The sequence below is a fragment of the Lissotriton vulgaris genome, chromosome 9 (assembly GCF_964263255.1).
Source record: "Lissotriton vulgaris chromosome 9, aLisVul1.2, whole genome shotgun sequence".
NCBI classification, from domain to species: Eukaryota; Metazoa; Chordata; class Amphibia; order Caudata; family Salamandridae; genus Lissotriton; species Lissotriton vulgaris.
Genome location: NC_141697.1, coordinates 682,310,082 through 682,335,046, shown reverse-complemented (window position 1 = coordinate 682,335,046; position 24,965 = coordinate 682,310,082). Strand labels below are relative to the sequence as shown.

Below are 24,965 nucleotides of genomic sequence, written 5' to 3'. Positions count from 1 at the left end.
TGCGCACCCGGAGCCAGTGTAGCTTGGCTGGGTGGCCAAGATGGCGGCATGGGGAGGGAGGACAAGCAGGAGAAGGGGCATTCTGCACAAGCTGCAGGCAACTACCTAAATACAAAGGGCAACAGCAAGAAGGCAGGAGCTGATAACCAGCCTGGGTTACAGTGGAGCGACAGGGAGAAGGCGGCAGGCGGATTACTTTCCTAAACATTACTATGACAGTACTAGACCAGCAGACCAAAAAAGCAAACGCTAGGAAATCATTGTAATTCAGATAAGCTACATGTAGCAATTCATCGTACAGCTGCCTTACATGTTAACATGAAGGTTCTTTCTTTCCCTTGTAAACGTGTAGGTATTTTTGACTAGGCGAAGGAGATTGTGACACTATTTGCCCAGGATCACACAAGCTGGTTCAGGGGGTTAGTGGAAGAACTGGGCAGACTAAGGGCCGGGTTTTAACTTTAGCAGATGGGTACTCGGTCACAAACGTGGGACATATCCTGTCTGCCTTATTACAAGTGCATTATATTCTAATACACTTGTAATAAAGAAGATGGGATAGCCATCAAGTTTGTGACCGGGTACTCGTCCGTCAAACTTGCAATCAGACCCTAACTTAGGTGTCCAAATTGTATTTCCAGTATTATAAATGTTTGATATCTTAAGCTGTGTATGTGTTAAACGAGATAGATCCGTGAGACTATATATGAAATACCCTTTTTTGAATATGCTCAGCCTGCCTTTTATTTTGTGCAAGGCAAGCCTTTTATTTTGATCCAGGAATGCTAGTTCCATTCTTGATTTTTAAGGTAAGCGCTCATTATGCAGACAATCCCCTTTTAGATCGGTTTCATGTACGTTTATTGCAAATGGATATCCTGAAACCCTGGCACCCAGCCTTCATGGAATTAAAGTGAGCACGCCAGAGTTATGTTACGCTACCTTACGATGTGATATACGTTACGTTGTTATGCTGACAGGTATTCTGGAAAACAGTATTTCCTTTATGCATTTGTCATTTTGTTTGATGTAAATACCAGAGAACTTTTCTGATGACTTTGAACTTGGCCTCCCCTTCCCACCGCTGCTCCCGGGCAAGGAAGGCCGGAGCTCCAGGCGGGGGAGGCCGACAGCCGCAATTCCCAAAGATGGAAAAGGCGCGGCAGCAGGAAGGAATGCCTGACAGCACAGCTCCGGGGAGGGGCCTCGGGGGTGCCAGATCTGTGCACAGATTGCTGAGGAGGAGGGGCTGGGACAAGGGGTCCACTGTAGCAGTTCATGAAAACACCCTGGCTATAACCCACCCCCTCCGGTGCACCCCACTTGAAGCCCGCGGGCAGCGGCGGGTGCGTTTATTTCACAGCTGGCCCCTTGCATAACTCCCATTTAGGAAGGTTTGAAAACGTTTATAGGAGTCTTCCTTCAAAACTCAGGAGATGTAGGAACCTCTCCTCTCAAGCTCCTCGGGTCCATATGCCAAAACCCGGACAATCCAGGTTTTCTTCTTGTTTGTGGTTTTTTATATAGCACGAACTAGAGCCGAAGGTATATGGGAGCGCTTTCCATGGGCACCAGTTGCGTTACAAAGGGACAAGAGGATTTGCCCAGAATCACAAGATGTTAAGCGTCCCAGCCGAGACTCGAACCCGGATCCCCTGCTTCGAGATCGACCACGCTAGCCGTTAGGCCACATCCTCTCTTCTATCTATTCTGAGACTTGTAGTTCTCTTTGTACGATCACAATAGGAGGATTTTATGTCCCAGAATGCACAAAAAAAGCTTGGACTGACAGAACTTGGACGCCATAGCTAGGGAAACTGGACAGCGCTGCTGTGGGCCATGGCACCTGCTTTACGGCCAGTTTCCCCGGGATATGCATGGATATCTGGGCTCACATTTATGGTACGAAAAGCAAAACTACAATGCCTAGTGATGCTGCTGGCTTAAAATCTGCAAATATCAACCAGAATAATCTGCAACGGGCACCTGCAACAATTTCTAAGGTTTGTGCTGGACCCGGGTATCGCTTGGTGTTACTCATCTTTGGCAGTTGTGTCACAGAGATCACTTGCACCCACACACCAACCGAACTAACTATAAAATCACAAGATGGTGGGTTTTGAAACACATTTCTCAATGATATGCTTGAAGACAGAGCTCACTGGAGAATCCTAGCATTTCTCTGGCATAGAGGTGCTTTGGAAAGGTTATCAGTTCAGTGGAAGAGTGTCCAGAAACGTGGGACTCATAGTTTTGGCTAGGGGTGTGCAAAATTGAAATCATTTGGTTTGACGTAATTATGCAAAATTTCTGAAAAATTGGAAATTATGCTTAGTACATACAAAAAACACAAGTACCACAAAATGGAGCTGCTCGCATTCTGGCCATTCACGTTGACTTTTCACAGGGGCCTAGTTTTCCCTTTCCTATTGTAAGTTAGGACCTACAATTCCAAGCATGGTAACTGTTGTTGGCTGCAAACCTAGAACTGGCTCATCACCCTTATAAGATATGGAGAGTTGCTAGTTAGTGTGATTTTTGCACATTATTAAAAAACAACTCAGTCTGAAAATGCTAAATTTACAGTAGTGTTGCCTTAGACGCCGCCCCTGTGTTCAGCTTCTGTGGCAAACAGTAATGCACTCCTTGAAGAATATTTTCATAACCCACCTGCCATTGTTCACCGATCCTAGGCTGAAAACTCGATGCAAAGTAGACTTATTGGCGTGCCAGTTGCACCGACGACTCTCCTGCTGTAGCAAATACCACTTAAATATGAAGTGGTCACACAATCCACTATTCTTTAACAAAATAAGAACGCATTCCTGAAAAATATACCACATTGTATTTCTAATACAACCTTTCAGACATTACTTCTCGGATCATATATTTTAACTAGATCAGTTCACAATATAACAGACAGCCGTTCAAGACTGTTCAACGTCCTCTAGAAAAAAAACACTTAATTTTTTGCAGATGTGATGAGGTGATAAGCACCCAAACGCAGGGAAGCAAGAAACTCTTGAGTGGATATCAACGCTGGGGAGCAATCTGGGAACTAAAGAATATATTGTAGCACTAGTAGGCCTCTCAGTAACCAGAAACTCTTCTGGGAAATTGCCTGAGTACCCTAATAGTAACATCTGCCCTAGTGTGCAAAGTGTGACAGACTCAACAGATGCAGAATGCAGTCTCAGGTCAAGGACTCAGGCCCAGGGAGGTACAGATGGCTTGCTGAGCACATTCCAAAAGGGCCAGGCTAGGATTATGTCAACAGTTAATATGCATGGATATTGCAGGGCAAAAGGCACCACTGATTAACTACAATTTAACAGATCAAAGCCGCCACCACAATTTAGCACAATGGGATCATACAGCTTGCCTCTGGTTATGTATTTGTACAGGTTTCTTCCATGCAAATGTGTTTCTGACCCCTTAAAATGCCGGTGTCAAGTACTGCTTTCGGGTTAAAAGGCTAACTGTGTTAGGGAAAACACCACCCAGAATTAGACCAACATATTGCTGGTCTAAATCTGGGCAGTGCATGCAAGGGCAAAGGCCAGTCACCTGAGACCGAACGGTGAATGCTGTGTGAAGGGTATTCTTAGGGAAACAAAGACCACCCATGGAGAGGAGAGAATCAAGATGCCTTGACCTTGAGAAGGGGGGCCAGGGCTGGCCAATTCTGATGGGGCCTTAATCCGCATCACTTCCAACATTGTTGGGTATATCACATAGGCAGCAGCTGGAAATAAACAGAGTTTTGTGCCCTGATAATCTTGTAAATTGGCCCTTGGCATTCCGGGGTTTTAATGCAGAGCCTGCATCTAAAAGATCAGTTATGATGAATGCTAGCGCAGCAAAAAGGATTGCTTTACACATATGATTTTTCCATCTTCACTTAAAGCCTGCCCGACTGATTGGTACACCACTATTGGATAAAGTATCTGGGTGATTTGTTAACAATTGAACACAATTGAGAAATTTCAACAATCACACCCATCCGTTTCAGCTGCAGATCCCCTCAAACTGTATATACATTTCTCTTGATTAAAAACTTTTTAGCCCCTACACTGCTGCCATAATATTAGTCCTCTTCTTCTTGAAATCTCATATTGTCAACATCAAGATCAACACTGGTCCTTTCGTAAACATCTGTAGCTATTCTCCTCGGTCCATAAATTAACTCCACCCAATTTCTTGATTCCCCACAAAACCACTCAAATACCTTTATCATAACTAACCCAAAATCTGTATAAATATTCAACAGAAAATGGTGTCTCAAGTCACGCGTGGCTTCTCATCCCAACCAGAGCTTTGATTTCTCTATATTGCATTCACACTTGGGGTATACATGAGCGGAGAAACAACAAAAAAGAATTTCAGGACATGATGATAAGAAAAAAAAGTATTGAGGAGACCATATATGTATCTACTATGTATGCTTGCAGTTTTTACTTAGCTCTCAAATCCTGGATAGGCACAAATCTCAGTTTCAATGTCACCACCACACCTACACATTAATTCCACTTACATTTCAGCATCAATCTCTCCCAGGCACAGAATTATTCAGCCAAATATTAGTACCAAGTTCTACGAACTCCAGTATTTGTGCAAATTTCAGCATCAATCACATCAAATCTCAAGATGTAACTGTACAATTCGACATTGAGCCCCAATGAATCTGAACGTCTGCCTCTCATACCTCAAAACTGTTTTCGCCCAAGTCCAAACATATATTTCTCCCAAATGTCAGTATCATTATCGCAAATACTGGCATAAGTTATCCGATTACCCCCTTCCTACATTTTAAACTTTCAGTCTGAACAATGACTACTGTCAATCACTTCACCAACTTCTCCAAATCTTGACATGTGTTGCCTTCAGCTTCACTTCCCACCTCACCTCCACACATGTCCATTACCTTCTTGGTGAACACCCTCAAACCAATTAAATTATAGATGCAGTTACAGTATCATCAACAATATAATAAGTCTCCTCATAGACTAATCACCAGTCTCATAACAGTCACAACTGTCTCAATTTCACTTCCCTTTCCATCAGCGAAATTCCTTGGTTTCACTATTGACAACTTATATTTGCAAGCAACCATCATGAAAAAAAGCTAAAATTACAGTACAACTGCAACTTCTCAGAACGCGAAATCGTTCCTTCCTTCTGAAGATTTCTCACAAGTCATTGAAGTCAATGTCCTTTTACACATGAATTCAGCAAAGGAGATCCTTATTCACTAAGAAGCCCCCTTGTAAAGGAAACTACCGCTGGAAGAGAAAATACTGCCCCCTGTATATTTATAAATCTAGATTTCTCTGCCACCTTGCTTAATTAAACAATAAGACATAATTGCAAGAGGTGATGGTGAAATAAGCATTAAAGGATGCCTCTTTCTGGGAATCCCAAAATAAATTAAGGCTAAAACAAGCGTTCTCCTGTTAGGTTCCAAAATAGTGCGCTGTGTTACTATCAGCCATGGGACACACATCAATACTGTTTTCCTTCCTCAAAGCAGCAAGAAATCCGCTCTTTAGCGAAACCCTCTTAAAAGATCAGCTGTAAATTCTATCCGCATTCTGATTGTCTTGCCCAAGTGACCTCTCCAACTTCAAGAATCAGTTCACAATTAAATTGCTTGTATATCACTTGGATGGGGTGCACTAAAATATGAATCCAGTAATCAAAGTCAATTCCATTTCACCCAACACTTTGTAGACTTTCTCCGCCCGTTTCATTATGAACTCCACAGTCTCATCACAGACTCCTCAAGAATCATCACAGACCTACCGCCAAGACTCAGCATCTGATCTTTTATGATATGATGATGGACTGTCCCAGGTCTTGTTATGAACTGTGCCCCATCCACTGTCATCATGGGCTCCTCTCCACTAGTCACGATCAGGAGGGCTCCATTCGCCATGGGCTTCCTTTGATAATTAGTTTTGCATTCCCTCATGATGAGATTGGAACTTCCCAATACCCAGTCTTAACTTGAACACTGGTTATCCAGTCCTAGGACATGTTTATCCCAAACACTGCTAGTTTAGTCTAAATTTCAGTGTCTGTTCCCCAACAGTGCTTTCTTGCACATTTATATACAAGTTGGGATTCAAACTTTCTGTAATAAGATACATGCTTCTTCTGACAACCTGGAAACAAAATCTATTCTCTATTGCCACGACTTCTAAACTGTTAGATATTTGGCAAAAGCACCACTCCAAATCCCACCACCTCCGCATAATTGATGATTTCAAGCACGTTATTTAATGTGAAATTAAACAAAAACATATACTAAAATTCCACAATGGTAAATACACCTCAGAGCCCATCTAATACACCTGTTCACCTACATCATATACGACAAGTGAGAACCTCCACAGCTATCCCAGCTCATCAGTTCCCCCAAAACTGTGGTACTGGCATCCTTTTCTTAGGATCATCAAACCTCAGTCCAGGCACTACATTTTTCTGAAAGAACAATACTTCTTCTGAAGTTGGTCCTATGCTCCTCTCCTTGTAATGCCTCTAATCAACTCCTCTACATTCAGCCCCCTACTATTGTCACTCCAACCCACACATGCAAGCTCACTGTACCATCACATCACTTGCTCACTAGAGGTGCTCAAATGTCTCAAATAACCCCTTTCATGCCATTGTACAGTCAGTGCGACAGGGTGTCGTACCAATACTTACAATGTATATTTCTTTCTGCTCACTCTAACACAAGGCGTAGTTTGTTCTCATACACCAATTAATTAATCTTCAGTGTTTCTTTTCTTTTATGAACAGCCTTATGTCTGGTAAACAATTACTGAAGTCTGCTTTTAAGATTCAATAGAGCCAGCTTTAGCTATCTGTTGCAAGAGCGTGTCATTTATTTATTTATTTACGGATTTTGTAGAGCGCGCGGCTACTCCCAACGGGGGTGTCCCGGCGCTAAAACTGTCAGCAGGAGGAGAAGGAGCAATCTAGATAGATGAAAATAGCCACGTTTTCAAGCGTCTGCGAAACAGAGCTTCGGATGGAGCAAATCTAAGGTCGATCGGTAGGCTGTTCCAATGTTTGGCAGCGAGGACAGCAAAGGCTCTACCACCCATTCTTGTGCGACGGAATCTTGGCACAAGCATGAGACGCAGATTGTTAGAGCGAAGGTCTCTAACTGAGTGGGACAGTCTCAATCTCTTTCTGAAATAATCTGGGCCAGTTCCGTTCAGAGCTCGAAAAGCAAGAATAAGCGTTTTAAACTTAATACGGTTGGCTATAGGGAGCCAATGGAGCTCTTTGCGAAACGCTGAGATAGGGTGTCTGTATGGGATATTGCCAATCAGTCTTGCTGCAGCATTTTGAACTACCTGGAGGCGTTCAATTTGGTATAGAGGGGCCCCCGCATATAGACTGTTGGCATAATCCAAGTGGGAGGTAATTAAAGCCTGGGTGACTGTTCTGCGTGCCTCCATTGGCAAAAATGGGAAGATCTTTCTCATCATTTTTAATTTACCAAAGCAGGCCGCAGTAACCTTGTTGATTTGAGGGCTGCAAGAGAGCGTGTCATCGAATATAAACCCCAGATTACGGGCAGAGTGAACCGGGGTAGGGGGGGTTGAGTACCGTTGGCCACCATAATGAAGGTGGAATGGTCATTTTTTGATTAAAGAACAAAACCTCCGTCTTGTCGGTGTTAAGTCGCAAGTGGTTCGAGGACATCCAAGAACAGATTTCGCCAAGACAATGGCGGAAACTGGAGAGGCTGGAGTCAGAGTGATCTCTAAAAGAAAATATCAGCTGAGTATCATCAGCATAAGAGATCACTCTGACTCCGCAAGCCTCCACTACCTTGGCCAACGGGGCCAGGTAAACATTGGTAAACAATCTGGAATACATTATAAAGACAAATGCATAGAGCGGGGTTTGGCTCAGCCCTCTTTAGCCATTGGCTTTCATGAGTTTTTCATGGCTTGCCATTGCTTATCCAGCTTGTGTTCTTTGATATAATTATGTTGCTAGTGCAAAGGCAATTTAGTTGCTGATTCATGGCTTTATTGCTTCATGTTTGGACACCTAACTAAGCCTGTCATAAAATGAAGTCACAGCACAGAGCAATTCCGTAATTGCCTGTGCATGGTGATTTCTTTTAGTTTGCCATCATTATAGCTTGTACGATTTACATTTTTGTTTGTTCTCGGAGTATAGCTGTACAGGCACTTAAGCTTCTTAAAGAACAATAAACGTGACAGTGTTTTTTTAAAGTATCTACAGCGCATTATTTTCCTGTTTATGCCTTTCGCAAAGAGTTAATTGCAGCTGTTAAGGTCCATAAATATGTGAATGTAAATTCTTTTTTAAATCCAGCACGAATTATTGGTTTTGCCAAAGCTTGTTTGATTTCTATTTCTCTCCGGCTTCTGGTTACCCTGTGGCTGATGCAAGTGCTACGCACGGGGAGGAGGGACTTTTAGGCGGTGCTAAACAGCTGCAAGCATTTTTCCTCTTAAAGTTCATACCGGGGAACTGATGCGCCAGCTTCCTGCTACCACCATTCTCCTCATAGATGTTGACCAGTCAAAGTAGGATACAAAACCTAAACAGTAGTTTTACTGTAGACACATATAGAGCCTGTTCTGTGATGGTCGGACATGACAAAGGTATCTGAGCAAAGGCCTCCTTGGTCTGCCGCCACTTGTGTAAACCACCTTCGCATTTCATGGCTAAATTGTAGGAGCGATGGGAACCAAAAATTTGTGAACCTGCCCTCCACCTCGAAATGCAGCTTCAAGTGCTGCACCGGATAACAGGAAAGACAACCATTGCTCATGGCTTACCTTCCACAGCCGAACTTGTAAGATGTCGCTGGTTGCATGTTGAGCAATAGAAGGTGTCTGCTGCTCTTGACTCCTGCATTGTGCTTCCCACTGACTGTGAAGCGCTCCTGAATGACTCCCTTCTCTGGAGGGTGCATATGTGGGTCTGGTTGCGAGCAACTAGTGAGGTCTCAGAATGCCACAGGGAATGTCCACGCCCAGCATCAAAATGTGCGATACTTGGTGGTGAGGCTAAGGTTTGGACAGAAGTGTGCTCCCCACTCTTGTGTATCAAGAGTCTAGGCAGTCCATGCGTTTCTCCTCTTTTGCAAATCTGCTCCCTTTTCCTGGGCCTGTCTAGTGCCGGGTACTCTATCCTCTTTGGACTGTTCTGCACTCTGACCATATGGACCAGAACCATGCCACCAGACAGCTGCTGAGAAAATGTGGGTGGCTGTGTTACACCGCATAATGGTCTAGAGCCCCGCACTGCCACTACTAAGTTGCACTCACTGAGTATTTGACCTTCATTGATTTATTTTTGGACTGGGAGAACGGTCTACAGCACTGGGTTCTTGATCTTCTCCGCAGGCTACTAGGAAGGCCCTGCATGCATATGTGTTCTTACCAATGGGGATGACCCGTTCTACTGTCTGAAACTCCTCTTGAAACAAATTAGCTACATGGATTTTTTTTAACAAACCTGCATAGCTTGGAGCAGACATTTGAAATGGGTCACCTAGGGTGGGTATACACCTGTTACAACGCATTCGTTACTCCGCACTACCATTACAACGCGACTTTTACAACGCATACCATTAAAACGCATTGCGCTGGGGGGCGCTCTAGGATAGGGAATAAGTATAATTTACTATCCAACACCTTCCCTAGGGTCCACGGGGGACTGGAGTTAGAATAGTAAATTATACTTACCACTATCCAGCACCTCAAAGCGCTATGCGTTGTAATGGTATGCGTTGTAAAGGTCGCGTTGTAACGGTAGGTAGTTGTAATAGTATGCGTTGTAACATGGTACATCCCCTAGGGTGTGGTAACTACTCCCTATGATCGCGGTTCCACATTTTGCAAGTCCGCTGGAGAACCTAGGACATGCAACATCATTTTGGTCTGTTGCCACCCCACTGTCTGCCTGAAGCTTGTCCTCTCATATAGAAGTTGCAAGTCCTGTGGAGCTCCCAAAGAGGCATGTGCAACACGGCTTAAAGTCAAGACAAAAATGGTATGATGTGACCAGCAATGACCGCGTCTTATCGCTTTTCTTCTTTACTTTAAGCAATGTTGCACAGCAGCACAGGTTGCTGTGCAGCAAAAAACAAAAAGTGCTATGACACGGACAGCTTTGACCACATTATGTTTTTTTTTTTTTAAACCGAGCTACTGTGCAATATATTAAAAAAAGAATGGAGGTGGGCAAGCCACACGTGGAAGGTACAGAGGAGGAGGGAAGGGACAGCAATAACAGACTTAAGGGTAGGAGGAAGCAACATGATGGAGGCACGGGGTGGACGTTGGGAGAGGGCAGCAACACGAGGGAGGTACGAGGGAAGGAAAAGCAATAAATGACAGTAAGAGGAGTGCAGGGGGACAAAAGCAACACAAAGGAGGATCGGAGGAGGAGGGAGTGACTAGCACAACGGATAGCGGGGATGTGGTGGGATAAGCAACACGAGAGAGGGAGACAGACTGCAGACACATATACTCAAAAAGTGAGGAAAAAATATTACCTGCAGGTGCCCGCGGCCCAAGGAAAGACTGGTTGCAGACAGAAAGCTGTCCTAGGTCCATGCTCCATGGCAGGGACACACACAGGATGTGCCTGTAGGAAGCAGGAAGGAGCAGAATGTCCTAACTAATCAGAAGCATGGAAATAAAAGTGACGTAGAAACCAAGTAATGGTAAGTAATGAGCAGGCTCTCAGTCCATTTATGAATTTTATTAACAATAAATTTTGCAGACAGAGCATGCTGTTCAGGCAAAACCCAATTATGTCATTAAAAAGCATAAAGTTAATACTAGTAGTGACTTTAGGACAATAATTGATACCCTGCACACTTGGCAGAGACCTCCGCTGTCAGGGAAAATTCTCTGATAAATCATAGAGAAATTTATAGAAGGTAATGCAAGTTAACAAAAAAGTTTATTTTTTCTGATAATCATTAATTTATTTGTATATATTTATACTCAAAGTAGAACATATTAAAAGATGCTACAGTACTAAAAACTTAATTTTTAATAAAATATTTAATAAGGATATTAAATTAAAAAAATATTTTTTAAGATGTATTGAAAAATTCACCAAACGTAAACTTTTTGTTTTTATTACGTATTAAATACTAATAAAAAAGTTTGTATAAAATACATTTTAATGAATTTCGTTTTTTTCTTTTAAATACCATTATATTTATTTTTACATTTAAAAAGTAATTTAAATATCCTTAATGCAAAATAATATTTATACAAGTTATATATATATTTTTTTTAACAAACTACATTTATATAGGTTTTAAAAAAGGTAAAATAAATCATGTAATGTTAACATTATTTCCTATGGGTTGCATTCTTTGTCACAAATTCCATTAATTTCTTTTGGAGGGTGTTTCAACCAGTAGTAGGCCATGTTTAGCATTGGACTTACTCCTGGAGTACATTTATGACTGTTTTGGGTCTTTTTAGGTCAAAGCCTACCAGACAGCTCAGCAGATTGGTTGCAAAGAGACATATTGTGGGCATTCTGAAAGCTTCCCTGGGTATGCATTCCGCTCATTGCTTACCATTGGCTTTGCAGTTTGCAACTTACATTTTCTGGGTTTCTACTTCCTGGCTTTTTTTGTTTTAGGCTCTCCCGCATGTCTTTGTCAGTCCCATGGAGCAAACCTTGTTGACCATCACTCCTGGTATTCTTCTACAAGTATTTGTTTCTGTAAACAGATCTTTCAATTCTCTTTTTATCTTGTCAAATTTGCTGTGCGTTCAAAGACAGAGGTCAAATGTCAGACTTTGTCTTCCGATGGAGCTTGGTCTTTACTTTTCTTTCTCTGACTTCAAAGTGGGAAGAATTATGTGACAATCTTGTCGGGTACTGAGAAAGAAAAGTTTTTTTTCTAGCACACAAGAAAATAAATGAACTGTGCAAATAGCTCAGATTATATCTGAATTACAAAAGCAGAAATGTAGTACTTTTTGGGTAATTTTGTTAGTGTGGTAGAAACATATTTTAATAGGATCAAAACAAATTAGTACACTAGGGGATGCCGTTTCCACACATTATCATTTGTGAGCGGTACAGTTTTATCAGTAATACTAAATGTGCAAATGTAATTGCCATTTCAATTGAAAATGTGTTGTCTGTAATGGCAGTGCGCTACCACACTAGTGCACTCCACTCCACCACACTCTACTCCACTCTTTTTCCCTCCACTCTAAGCATACTCCACTACTCGACGCACCACCCCACCCCACCCTGCGCCAATCTATGCCATTTCACACTAGGCCACTCTACTATACTATGTGCCACATAACTCTACGCTACTCTATGACACTTTACACTATGCCACTCCACTCGACTATATGGCACTTCACTCTATGACACTTTACTACTATCTATACCCCTCCACGATACACCTCTCCATTCTATGCCACGCTGCTTTACTCCACCCTACACCACTCCACTCTATGACACTCTACTATACTCCACAATACTCTACTCCACTCTATGCAATTATACGCCACTCCATGACTCTAATCCACTCAGTGATACTCTACAACACTTTCTTCCAGTCTATGCCCCTCCAGGCTACGACACTTCACTCTACTCCATGACAGTGTACTCCACTACAGTCCACAACATGACACTCTACTCTACAACACTCTACTTCACTTTTCGGCACTCCACTCTACGCCAATCCACTCTACGCCAATGCTGTTAGCCATGCTGAGCGGAATCCAAGCTGGTGTACAACATGAATTAAACACATTGGCAAAACCGATAGCTCTTGCATAGGCAAGACCTATTGGCTTTGCCAACGCGTGTTTGGCTTTAGTAACTGTAGAAGTGCAGTTTGTGAATAGCAATGGACTTACTCTTTCGTGGGTGGGTGCATGTCCCTCACTAAAACCCTCCCTAGCCCTCTCTTAACCCCACCATACTCCGGCCTCAATGCCTCCCATTTATTCATATATATTCTCCATTTATCAGACTCGGCGGTGTAACCTTCCACTAGGTAAGAGAATAGCATTTTGCAATTCGTTAAAATTACTTTTCTAGCACTACTAAACGTTCTACAAAATGAAATTTGTGAATGGGCCCAACAGTTGAAAAAAACCTGCTGGTTCAGGAGCCGTCACCCAGGAGTTGAGTCCTGATACATAAATGTTTTCAATTGAAGACATTGTCTCTCTATTAATTAAAAAATCATCCTCCTTATGATCTCCCTGGTACCACAACTACCCTACGACCCTCCTCCCCTCACAAATGTGAACAAAACCTCAGTTCGTGTTCCATAAGCAGGCACGATAATCAGGAGGTAGACGCCAGTTTGCTACAACGGTGACAGGATGTTTAAGTGAACGCCAGAGCGAGATTGCGGCTGGTCACGTCATCTGGCCTCTCGGCGTTGCTAGTTGTTGATGTCATCGCACAGAATAAGCCACCGTAGCGAGACACAAACACTAGACAGCTGCATGGTATGTAAGTAATCATGAGCCGAACATTTTGTAGATAATACATCGCAATATTGTATCTTGTGTAGTTATTTCGAAATGTATTAAGAACAAAAGTAATCCTTAAATACGAACACCCCCAACACACGTTTGTATTTCAATGTCCTGCACTTGAGTGTTTGCAAAGCTGACGACTGTCTTCCGAGGTGCGCAGCAGGACAGCACGTTCACATGTCAAATATTCTCGCCGCCCTTTGACCCTGCGGCAATCCGTCAACGCCGTGCTCTGCCTCTTGGGCTCTCAAACCCTCCTACGCCCATTAAACCATCCCAAGCCACAGTCTGGTTACCAGACCTCATCCCCATTCACTTCAAGGCTAAATCAACCCGCAATCGATTCGCTTATGTTCTCCCCATCGACTTTTCGCGGCTCTATTAACCTACACGCGATGTAAACCTTCCTCGCTCCTTTAGGTTTCTCAGTTGTCACAAGATACATTTTTTATATTATCAATAGAGTTATTTATGCAGTGCTGAGCATTCTGAAGACCCGAGGTGTGTATGCGGTATGAGAGGGGTGTGGGGGAGGGGGGTCTTCAAACAATATTCGTGTTCCAAAAATATTGGTTGTAAACAAAGCTTGGGCCTCGTCACACACGAGCTGTGATTTGCTGTGCAGAGTATAACATGTTGTGTGTGCACTACGGGGCATATTAACAACAAGCGATATTTATCGCTTAGTAAGCTTAGCAAAATTTTTTCTATCGCCTTGCATCGCCGGATTTTATCGCAGAGATAACGTGCTATTAGAAACGTTTATCTCAAAAGCGATAACATTTCCGGCGATAGCGGCTTAATGCGTGAATATAGCTGGAAATCCAGTGATATTCAGGCATTAACGCCAATAGGTTCTTAACCTGAATATCCACCTCCCATTGGATATACAGGTTAAGAACTGGTCAGAGCAGGCCTTCGTTTTTGGCGATGTTCGCGCTTTTTTTATCGCTACCCCTACGTTGATAATAGGCGACTGCTTTCAGTCGGTTGGGTATGCCCACTTTGCATCTCATTAGCGATAAATATCGCTGACATGCAAAGTGGGCCCCAAACCGCTCGCTATCGCCTCAAAGCTGTCGCTAACTGATGTTAGCGACAGCTTGCTAATAGGGCAATGAAATTATCGCCGCTTTGCGGACGAAAACGGCCGCAAAAGCTGCGATAATTTCATTTATGTAGTTCAATATGGCTTCTAAATCCACAAAATGGGCCAGTAAAAAATTGTTGTTATGGGAGGAAAAACTGAGAGAGGTTTTGAGCGCCCGCATGCGAGGGTTACCCCAGAGTTTTTGCTTGGCCTGATGTACACCTAACTATGAACACACTTTAGAGATGCATCAGAGTGGGGTGGGCTAGTGGATAACAGCGGGCTTCTGATTGTGAAAGTTTAAGTTCAAGCGGTGCCAGATGTTGTCAGGCAGAACTCAGATTCACACATTCAGTAGAAAACCACTGCTTCCTTTGTCGTCCTTGCTTTCTCCCTTTGTCACTGTTTCTCCTCCTTTTCATCTTTCTCTCTCTTCCTCTGGGTCAAAGCCTGATGATGAAAACATAAAAGCTGGACTCCAAAAATGAGCGTCGGTGCAACCCCTCTGGCCATTTTTGGCACTGTAACTCCTGTGAAATACATTTGTATGTATCACTGAATGGACCTTACCAGCAATGTCCTTAATCTTGGCTTTACATCCCCCAAAACCAACGTTACCGCGTGGGCAACTCTCTCTGTTTTTAATGAAATACTTCCGACATGCAATCATTTGCATATACATCAACAACAACATCCAGTCACCCGAGTGTTTGTGTAGATGGTGAAGTGTCACCTCAATAATGCAATATCTACAGAGCTGCTAATTGGAGCAGTTAAGAGATTCTTTGCTCATCTGGCCCAGCTCCAATTCCCTCCTTGACAACGGACACAATATATGCCTTTGTAATGAGCACCTATAAGAAGAGAACTGTAGGAAGCTTAAAATACAAGGTGTGCCTGTTGCTTCCAACCTGTTGTCTACATATTATGTTTCTATTACGCTTCTGAAAGGGTGCATGCCTTTAAAGCATGGGTTATCAAACGCGGGCCCAATAGATCGGATCCATCAGCTTATCAGGATCTCCACATGGGCTATATTTACATACAATTGGGATCATTTCCCTTACAATGTGAGCCAACTTGGGCAGCTGTCTTAGAGCCACATACGCTACTGCTGCATGCACTGTATCGTGTTTTCAAGCTACCAGGTCATCATTTGCGCGCTTCTCACAGAACCTCTGCCAGATTACTGTATCGATAATGCGATCAAGTTAGGGAAAGAGCATCAACTTTATGTGTACTACAATCATGGCCTTGTCTTGCTTTCTCAACAGAAACTTTAATTTCTTGCTAACTTTGGGGCATATTTATGAGTTCTGGCACATCTCTGCAAATCAGCAGGGATGCACCAGAAGAAATGCGTCACGCAAAACTACCCTTGCATCACAGCGGATGCACCGCATTTACAATGCAAAAAAACACCACTGGGTCTGGGCTCCCAGCGGCACAGCTTAGCCGCAAGCTAATGATAAACAAAAGAGAGGTGCCAGTGCTATAATGGTAAGAGAGAGGGATGAGTGAAGGTTTGATTGACGATTTTTGAAATGTAAAAGTGTTGTTGTAAATAGGAATGTTGTTTTTTCATTTGTGTACATAAGGTCTTAAGAAATGCAAATTTGAAAAATTAAAAAATCAAATACAAGAGTAAAAAATAAACTCTGAATAAAATAAAATAATTGAAAGTAAACAAAAAACATCGAACATAGTGTTTTATTCAAATGTTTTGCAAAAATGATTTAGGTTAACTAAATAGCGGCACTGGCACCTCTCTTTTGTTTAGCATTTACAATGCGGCCCGCCGTGGCGCAAGGGTAGGGAGATGCGTGGCGCATCTCATGACGCAAGGGCGGCGCATGGCTGGAGTCGCGTCGCAAGCGCGAACGCGACTCCAGCAATGCTCGGTTGTGCCCTATACTTAACGTGCTGCGTCAGTCCTTATGCCTGCTTCAAGCAGGCATAAAGAATTGACGTAGCAGCGTCGCCCAAGTGCGTGCGTGAAATCTTGTAGATTTCACACAGGCACTTTGCGAGGCGCACCTGCCTTGGAACGCCCACCCTGCCCCGGAACGCCCACATGTGGCGCACGGCTTTACAAAGTGACGCATCTAGGCAGATGTAAATGGGTCGCAGGGATGCGCCACGTTTACGCCACTGTTGCGTGACGCAACAGTGGCGTAAATGTGGCGCAAGTACCTTGTAAATCTGCCTCTATTTGTTTCAAAATTTAGAAGATAGGGGCAGGGCCGGACTGGGAACCCAAAGCAGCCTTGTGAGTTTTCTCAGACCAGCCCCTATTGAAGCACGGCCTACCACCAGGAGGCTGGAAACCCATGTTCCTGATGTTGTCACTTGTGGGCGATATTACAGCACAGCTGCAAAACTGGCCCCAGTAATACAAGCGGCCCCCACTGCTGAAAAAACGTCCCACACCCTTACAGCCTCTCAGGGAAACACAGGATGCCCGGTGCGGCCAGTCCGGCCCCGGATAGGTTTGCCACTGCAACGCCCCCAAACAAGGCCCTGTATCATCAACAGCCTGATCCTGATTCCGGGCCACCTACAAAGGTAACACCTCCATCAACACCACTGATGAGTGCACAAGCCGAACTGTAATTAATACTTCTGTCTGGGAAGTTACTCCACTCTGTACATTTATCAGAAGGCTAGGCTCTAATATCCTTGGACAATGATGCATATATTCTTAGCAGTGGTATCCCTATAAGTAATTGCTTCCAGTCATTTCAGTGTTGCCTAATTGCCTTATTTCCACCAGCCTTAGCAATTAGGCCACTATGCATTTATGGCTCCAAACCAGATGGCGAAGTGTAATACTGTATGGGCTCCAATCATGGGAGGGGTATCCATGTGCAGGATTACTCAAAGTCTGGCTAGTGATGTCTTTTGCATTGTCGTGACAGAAAAGCATCTATGCATAACTGTCTCCCTTAGCCTGCGGTGACAACCCACTGAATTATTAGCAGCATTCCTAGCAGAGACACAACTAAACATTCTAGCACCATAGCCTGGGATGCGATACCACTCTTTCCTCCAGGTCTGTGAATGATGTATCTATACATTCTTATTTGGAGCTAGTCTGAGATGCACAGTTGCATTGCTACCTCCCTTACAGGCAACTGTCTAACAAACATCCTTCAATTAAATCAATTTCACATTATACATTCACTAATCCTGGTAGTGATGTTCTTATGTACTTATGGCTTAAGTTCCAACAGGGATTTTACCACACATGAATGTCATCAGATTCAGCAGTAACATACTGGTGGACAACAGCCACCAGAAGGTATTACGGTCACCAGTTCCTTCATTAATGCCCCTAAGCATTGGTGTTTCTTGTCCTGCAGTGATGTTCTATGTATTATTGAGAATGGCTCCAAATGCAGTGCCTCGATGCATTAGCATCCCCAGCCCTAAAGATATTCCCAAACTTTATTGCCTGGATTCCGGACAAGGATTTCCCTATGATTTATTGTTCACAGTAGCCACCCCTCCAATGAAAGCAGTTCTGGCAGTGATGTCATGGGCATCATTACCTTTAACCTGGATGTGGAGTACTTTTCTACTATTGCTTCAGTGAGGTCAGGCAAGTCCCTCTGTGTTATTGGCTCCAGCCCTGGCATTTTTATCTCATTACATTATTGTGTCACGACTTGCAGCATACACCAATACGACAGTTGCCCTGATACCAGCAGTTATTCCCTACGCACTATGGTTGTTGGTCCTGGGTGCAAAGTGCCCGGTGACCTGCTCTCTGCCACCCAACCCTGGCAGTGATTATCCTGCATTTGTGCCTCACCCAGAACAGCCTGTAATGCATCCATATATAAATTGCCTCATTTCCTAGCAGTGATGCCTACTTCTATTATTACCAAAAAGCATAGGATAAAACACAGCTTTTACCACATTGCTGGCAATAATAATCTACAGTTTTAAAGGATGTGATGCGTTACGGCCTTCAGGCCTGGCAGAGATATCCCAGGCATTGTGGCATCCACACCTGGCAGTGGTATTTCCAATCTATTGAGTGACATCCTTTGTAGTAACGCCCTAGTACTAAAAGTAATGCCTCCTGCATATTGAATTTAGTTTCAATAGTAAAGTCATATGCATTATCACTTTTGGCCCTGGAAGTGATCCTCTCCAGTTCTGGCAAGGATGGCATATGCCTTATTACCTCCCATTCTGGCAGTGATAGCCTATGCATGGTTACTTCCAGTACTGGCAGTGACAGGAAATGCATTATTACCTCCAGGTATGGAAGCAATGGCCAATGCATTAATCCTCGAGGTCTGGCAGTGGAGGCCTATCCATTATTGCTTCCAATTTGGGCAGCAGGGGTCCTTGCATTACTGCCTCGACTTTTGGCAGTGGTACCCTGTGCAGTAGATCCTCCGTGGTCTGCCAGTGATGATCTTTGTATTATTGCCCCAACTTTAGACAGGGATGGCTTATGCATTATTACTTCCCGTTCTGGTTGTGACGGTATATGCATTATTGCCTCAATTACTAATGGTCATGGCCTATGCGTTATTTCCTCCAGTTCTGGCAGTGGTGGCATGTGCATTACTGCCTTCAGTTCTGGCAGTGGTGGCCTACGCTTTACTACCTCCAGCTCTGGCAGTGGTGGAATACGCTTTACTGCCTCCAGTTCTGGCAGTGTTGGACTATGCTTTACTACCTTCAGTTCTGGCAGTGGTGGCCTGTGCATTATTGCCTCCAGTTCTGGCAGTGGTGGAATGTGCATTACTGCATCCAGCTCTGGCAGTGGTGGCCTGTGTATTGCTGCCACCAGTTCTGGCAGTGGTGGCCTGTGTATTGCTGCCACCAGTTCTGGCAGTGGTGGCCTGTGTATTGCTGCCACCAGTTCTGGCAGTGGTGGCCTGTGTATTGCTGCCACCAGTTCTGGCAGTGGTGGCCTGTGTATTGCTGCCACCAGTTCTCGCAGTGGTTCCTGCAATTTTGGGTGTGCACTGAAGCATGTAGCATGCATCTGCCCCTAACCAATACATCCTATGCATTACTGCTGTCCGCTGCCTGAGCAGGCAGTTATGTTCTAACCTAGGTATTGTGTCCTGAAGTCCTGGCAGTCAGGCCATTATGCACTGTTGTTGCATATGCAGAGTACAGTTTAAAAGTTACGATATATGTACATGTCTATCCAATCTAAAAAAGAAGAAAAAAAAAGGCACTGGGGAGCAAGTGAACAAATTCATATCTTTAACGAACTGGCACGCAATCATCGTCACAATTGTCTTCTAAAATTATTCTGGACTTCAAAAACACCACCTTCAATTAACTTAATTAGTAGTTCATTACACTATCTGGTCAACACTTAAGCATCACTCCACAGAAAGGGCAGATTGTTTCGCGTTCTGGTAGCAAAACAAACTCAAATGCTATATCCATATTCACAAATGTTACCAAAATGTAAAGTGGCTCGTTGATGGTGCCCTCAATAAACACAAAAAGCCTCTTCGTTCGTCCTAAATGAATACAATTACAAAACCTTTGACAGTGTCCCCTCTATGCATTATTCCTGTAGTCCAGATGGCAACACTGTATCCATTACTGCCACAGGAACTGCAGCACGTTCTTATTGCATGAATGGTACCAGTCCTGGCAGTGAAGATGCTATGCAATGGTGCTCAAACTCAATGACTGTTTCCGGAGTGCATAATGCCTATATGTTTAGTTGCTTCAGCCTTAGCAGTTTTGTCCCTATGCAAAATGTCCCTAAATCATGCATGATGCTCCTAAGCATTAACTCCTCCAGTCCCGGCAGTTAAGTCCTTAAGCATTAATGGCTCTGGTCCTATGGCTGTACCTATGCACTACCGTCTCCAGTGCTGGCAGTGACCGCCCTGCCCATTATTGCCGTAGTGGTTGCAGTGCAAGCCCTACACATCAATGGTCTTGTATAAATGATTACCCACTGTCCAGGTTAAAATTAACTTGTGCACAGGACCACTGGAATTAGGCGATTTGCTGTCGCAGTATTTTCCTTATATTTATGAATTTACATCACTTGCCATATAATCAATTATCTGCTCCTTTTACGCGCCAAACTTTAAATAAAATACGATCTTATTCAAACAGATCAAAAGTTACTATAAAGGCAGCACGCCACAAGGCGAAATGAGGTGTCCAACCCTTTGCAAAGGTGAACTGGGCAACTTTCAATTGCTGATTCGGGTGATAAAAGGGAACGAATGAGATGAAACATCTGCCCGAACAGCATTAATGTGTGTTACAACGCTGAAATAGCACAATAATCCTGCTACAGAATGTGTCCCATTATGGAGTACAATCTACCCTTTTCTCAAAGCATAATTGAGTCAACCCTGCACAGATGTTGTCTGTCACAATTCCAATGGCCCCATCTAAGCATTAACAGTTCCAGATTAAAAGAGAAGTCGGTTACTTAGTGCTTGCAGCCCTGGCAATGACATCTCAATGCATCACTATTAATAGTCATAGTCAAATGTAGTATTGTTGCAATGTGATCTTATGCAATACATTCTCAATTAATGGTGGAGGACGTGCCCTGTTGTTTATAGCTCCTTCCCTGACAGTGGCCCCCATATGCATTACTGTCTTGTATTCTGACCGTTCCAAGATCTATGCGCTGTTTGTTGCCTCCAGTCTTGGCAGTGTAGTCCCTATGCATGAAAGCAGTCAGTCCAAAGAACTCCATCCAAGCAGTATTGCCCCAGTACCAGCTGTGAGCGTTAAAAGTCATGGAAAACTTTTGATAGAACAAATCTAACCCAGCCAATGACCCTCAATGCATTAATGGACCAAGGGCTGACAGTAGTGCCACCATGCATTATTACTTCATGGCCTGAGAGCCATCATCTATGGATTAATGCCTCTATTGCTGGCTCCATCCTCTGCAATGCTGCCTGAAGTCTTAGTAGTGATTTCAATTGGCATTATCTATAACCTTAGAATTAACCACCCTTCCTTAGACATTATTACCTTCAGTTATGGAAGCAATCGACTGTACCTCATATTGTATATTTTACCCTGTATTTGTATCTTAAGCATTCTCTGTAATTGTTGATGTGCAAACTCTGCAAAGCGCTCGGATACCTTCGGGTCAAGTTGGAGTTATATAAAACTCAAAAAATAAAAAAAATAAAAATAAAAGAATATCCCACAGTTGTTACATTGATGATTATGCATTGTTGCCTTGAGCTCTGTAAGTGATACCCTATACATTACAACCTACAGACGTGGAAATGCTGACCTGGTCTTGACAATTATCTTATGCTCATTATTCCTTCAAGCAGTTATACTGTATGAATTATAATAATACCACTCATGGCACTAACAGTATATGCATTGTTGCCTCCAGTAGGGCCAGTGACACCTCGAGTCATGGCCTCCAGTGGTGGCAGTGACACCTCGAGTCATGGCCGCAATGGCCTATGCATTATAGTCTTACACACAGGCTGCGACACTGCCAGTTCTGAAAGGGACGGCCTATGTATTATCAACTCTACCTTGGCCATGCAGTCCCAGTTCTGGCACTGATGTCCTGGTCTGTATTCCCTTCAGACCTATGAGAGCACATACATGGTTGCCTCCAATCTCGTAAGGGGTTCTGTCATTTCTGTCAATCACAGGCTGTGCACTAGTGCCTCTGGTCCGGCCTCCATTTCTGACAGTGACAGCCTCTCCCTTCTTGCCTCCTGTGCTGACAGCGACAGCATATGAATAAGAGCATCCAGGCCTGGCCATGACACTGCCACTTCTCATAGTTCACAATGCAGGGCTGACTCTAGTCCTGGCAGTGACCCTTCCAATACTGGCATTGAAAGACTACACAGTATTGCCTTTAGCCCTGGCAGTGACATCCAGGGCATTATTGTCCTCGGTCCTGGCAGTGAAAGCCAATCAATGCATTATTGCCACCAGGAATGGCAGTGGGGCCTTCCTTTCTCACAGTGGCCCGTGTATTATTGCCTTCGGTCCTGGCAGTGACAGCCATGGCACTATTGTCCTCGGTCCTGGCAGTGAAAGCCAATCAATGCATTATTGCCACCAGGAATGGCAGTGGGGCCTTCCTTTCTCACAGTGGCCCGTGTATTATTGCCTTCGGTCCTGGCAGTGACAGCCATGGCACTATTGTCCTCGGTCCTGGCAGTGAAAGCCAATCAATGCATTATTGCCTCCAGGAATGGCAGTGGGGCCTTCCTTTCTCACAGTGGCCCGTGTATTATTGCCTTCGGGTCCTGGCATTGACAGCCAGGGCACTATTGTCCTCGGTCCTAGCAGTGAAAGCCAATCAATGCATTATTGCCACCAGGAATGGCAGTGGGGCCTTCCTTTCTCACAGTGGCCCGTGTACTATTGCCTTCGGGTCCTGGCATTGACAGCCAGGGCACTATTGCGCTCTGTCCTGGCCGTGAAAGCCAAGCTATGCATTATTGCATCCAGGAATAGCAGTGGGGCCTTCCTTTCTCACAGTGGCCCGTGTACTATTGCCTTCGGTCCTGGCAGTGACAGCCATGGCACTATTGTCCTCTGTCCTGGCCGTGAAAGCCAAGCAATGCATTATTGCATGCAGGAATAGCAGTGGGGCCTTCCTTTCTCACAGTGGCCCGTGTACTATTGCCTTCGGTCCTGGCAGTGACAGCCAGGGCACTATTGTCCTCTGTCCTGGCCGTGAAAGCCAAGCTATGCATTATTGGCTTTTGTACTGGCAGTGGAAAACTATGCATTATTTCCTCCAGTCCTCTCAGCGACATCTTTAGTCATTACTGCCACTGACAGCACAGGCATTAATACATGCAGTCCTGGCAGTAACACACCCAGTTTAAACATTGATCAGTTTATTAAGGGCGCCCCCTTAGTAGTGACACCTCTGGTTCCCACAGGGACCTGTGCATTACTGCTTCCAGGCCTGGAAGTGGCATCGCCAGCGCGCACAGTGACGTGTGCCACTGCCTCCAGGCCTGGAAGTGATAGCTTCAGTTTTCACAGTGGCCTACCTTTGGCACAGGCAGCCTGCGCATTAGTGTCTCCATCCCGGGCAGCAACAACCTAGTCATTACGGCCTCCGGTCCTGCCAGTGCCAGCATGGGCATTAATGCCTTCAGTCTCGGTAATTACATCTACAGGTCTCATAGAGTTCTATACACTCCTGCCTCCAGGCCTGGGCGGCCTTGGCACCTCCAGTTCCCACAGTAGTCTATGTATGCATTATTGCATCCACTTCTGGCATTGACATTATCTGCACGAGCTCCTCCAATTAGGGACTAGATATCCAATGCATGTTTGTCCTCAGCAATGGAAGTGACGCCTACTCCGTGCACTAACATTATGCATTATCGTATGCAGATGTGAGAGAAATGTCACCAGATTCTAGTAGTGCTCTGGTTTTGTTTGGCACCCTTATTTATGTCAGGAATAATAAATGATTAAATGGTCCAATACAGACAATTATATTCTTTTAATTAATGTTCTCAGCTCTGCACAGTATGGGCATTGCTCTGAAGTATAATGCAAAATCCGCTATGATGTCTAACGGCTCGAGGTAATGCCACAGAGGTGTCCGCTCAAATCCCAGGACGACCCAGTGTTGCTTGGTGCCCACAACCCCTGGCATATCACACGGACTCACCATTTGCTCGGCGGCTTCCAACGCCGCCTCCTCCTCATCCTCTTCGGTGGTCTCGCTCCCGCGCAGAGCCTTCCGCACCCGCAGCTCTTGGCGATCCCGCAGCAGCTGCAGCTCGCACAGACCGGCCAGGCTGCCCCGCAGCCATCCCCGCAGGCGGCTGCGGTCCCCACCGGGGTTGATGGAGAAGGCGCGGATCATTGCGGCGCTCCCGGGGGCGAGCTCCACGTTGCTTGGCTGCTGCCACCAGACTACAGCCTCCGCGGCGCAGGCAGCTCTGCCGCTCAGGTCTCGTGCACGGCCTGTCAGCAATTCATCTGAATACGTCCTTCCCATTGGCCCGCCGGACTGCCGCGGTGCAGCCACGCCCCTTTTCCTCGCCTACATTGGACAGCACGCCAGGCAGCTTTGCATAAACGCGCCCTCAGTAACGTTTTCCTTTTTACTGAGCCTTTGACAATTTTAAGATAAACATGCCCTCCTGCGCTATCATTGGAAGCGGTTGCTTTTTATTATTTTGTGTATTGGTGGCAGACTGTCATAAGCACAGGAACGCTGAACTAAGGCTAGGGGATCGTCTACCTAGCCACGCCTTGGCTCAAGGCCATTGGATGAAGGAACTGTGTGCTCTGGAGAGCCGATCAAAATATGGAAATCCGAGACCCAAAATAAACAGAGTCGGCAG

The 24,965-nt window shown here is 44.5% G+C and overlaps 1 protein-coding gene across 1 annotated transcript in view; it reads right to left on the bottom strand.

The window, feature by feature from the left end:
- The window catches only part of DACT3 (dishevelled binding antagonist of beta catenin 3), a 260,990-nt gene extending 236,436 nt beyond the window's left edge, over nucleotides 1–24,554 (bottom strand). The window contains exon 1 of the mRNA XM_086938405.1: nucleotides 24,284–24,554. Coding sequence (XP_086794531.1) covers nucleotides 24,284–24,481 — 198 coding nt within the window. The 5' untranslated portion in view covers nucleotides 24,482–24,554. The remainder of the gene's footprint in view (nucleotides 1–24,283) is intronic.
- Nucleotides 24,555–24,965: the final 411 nt, after the last annotated feature.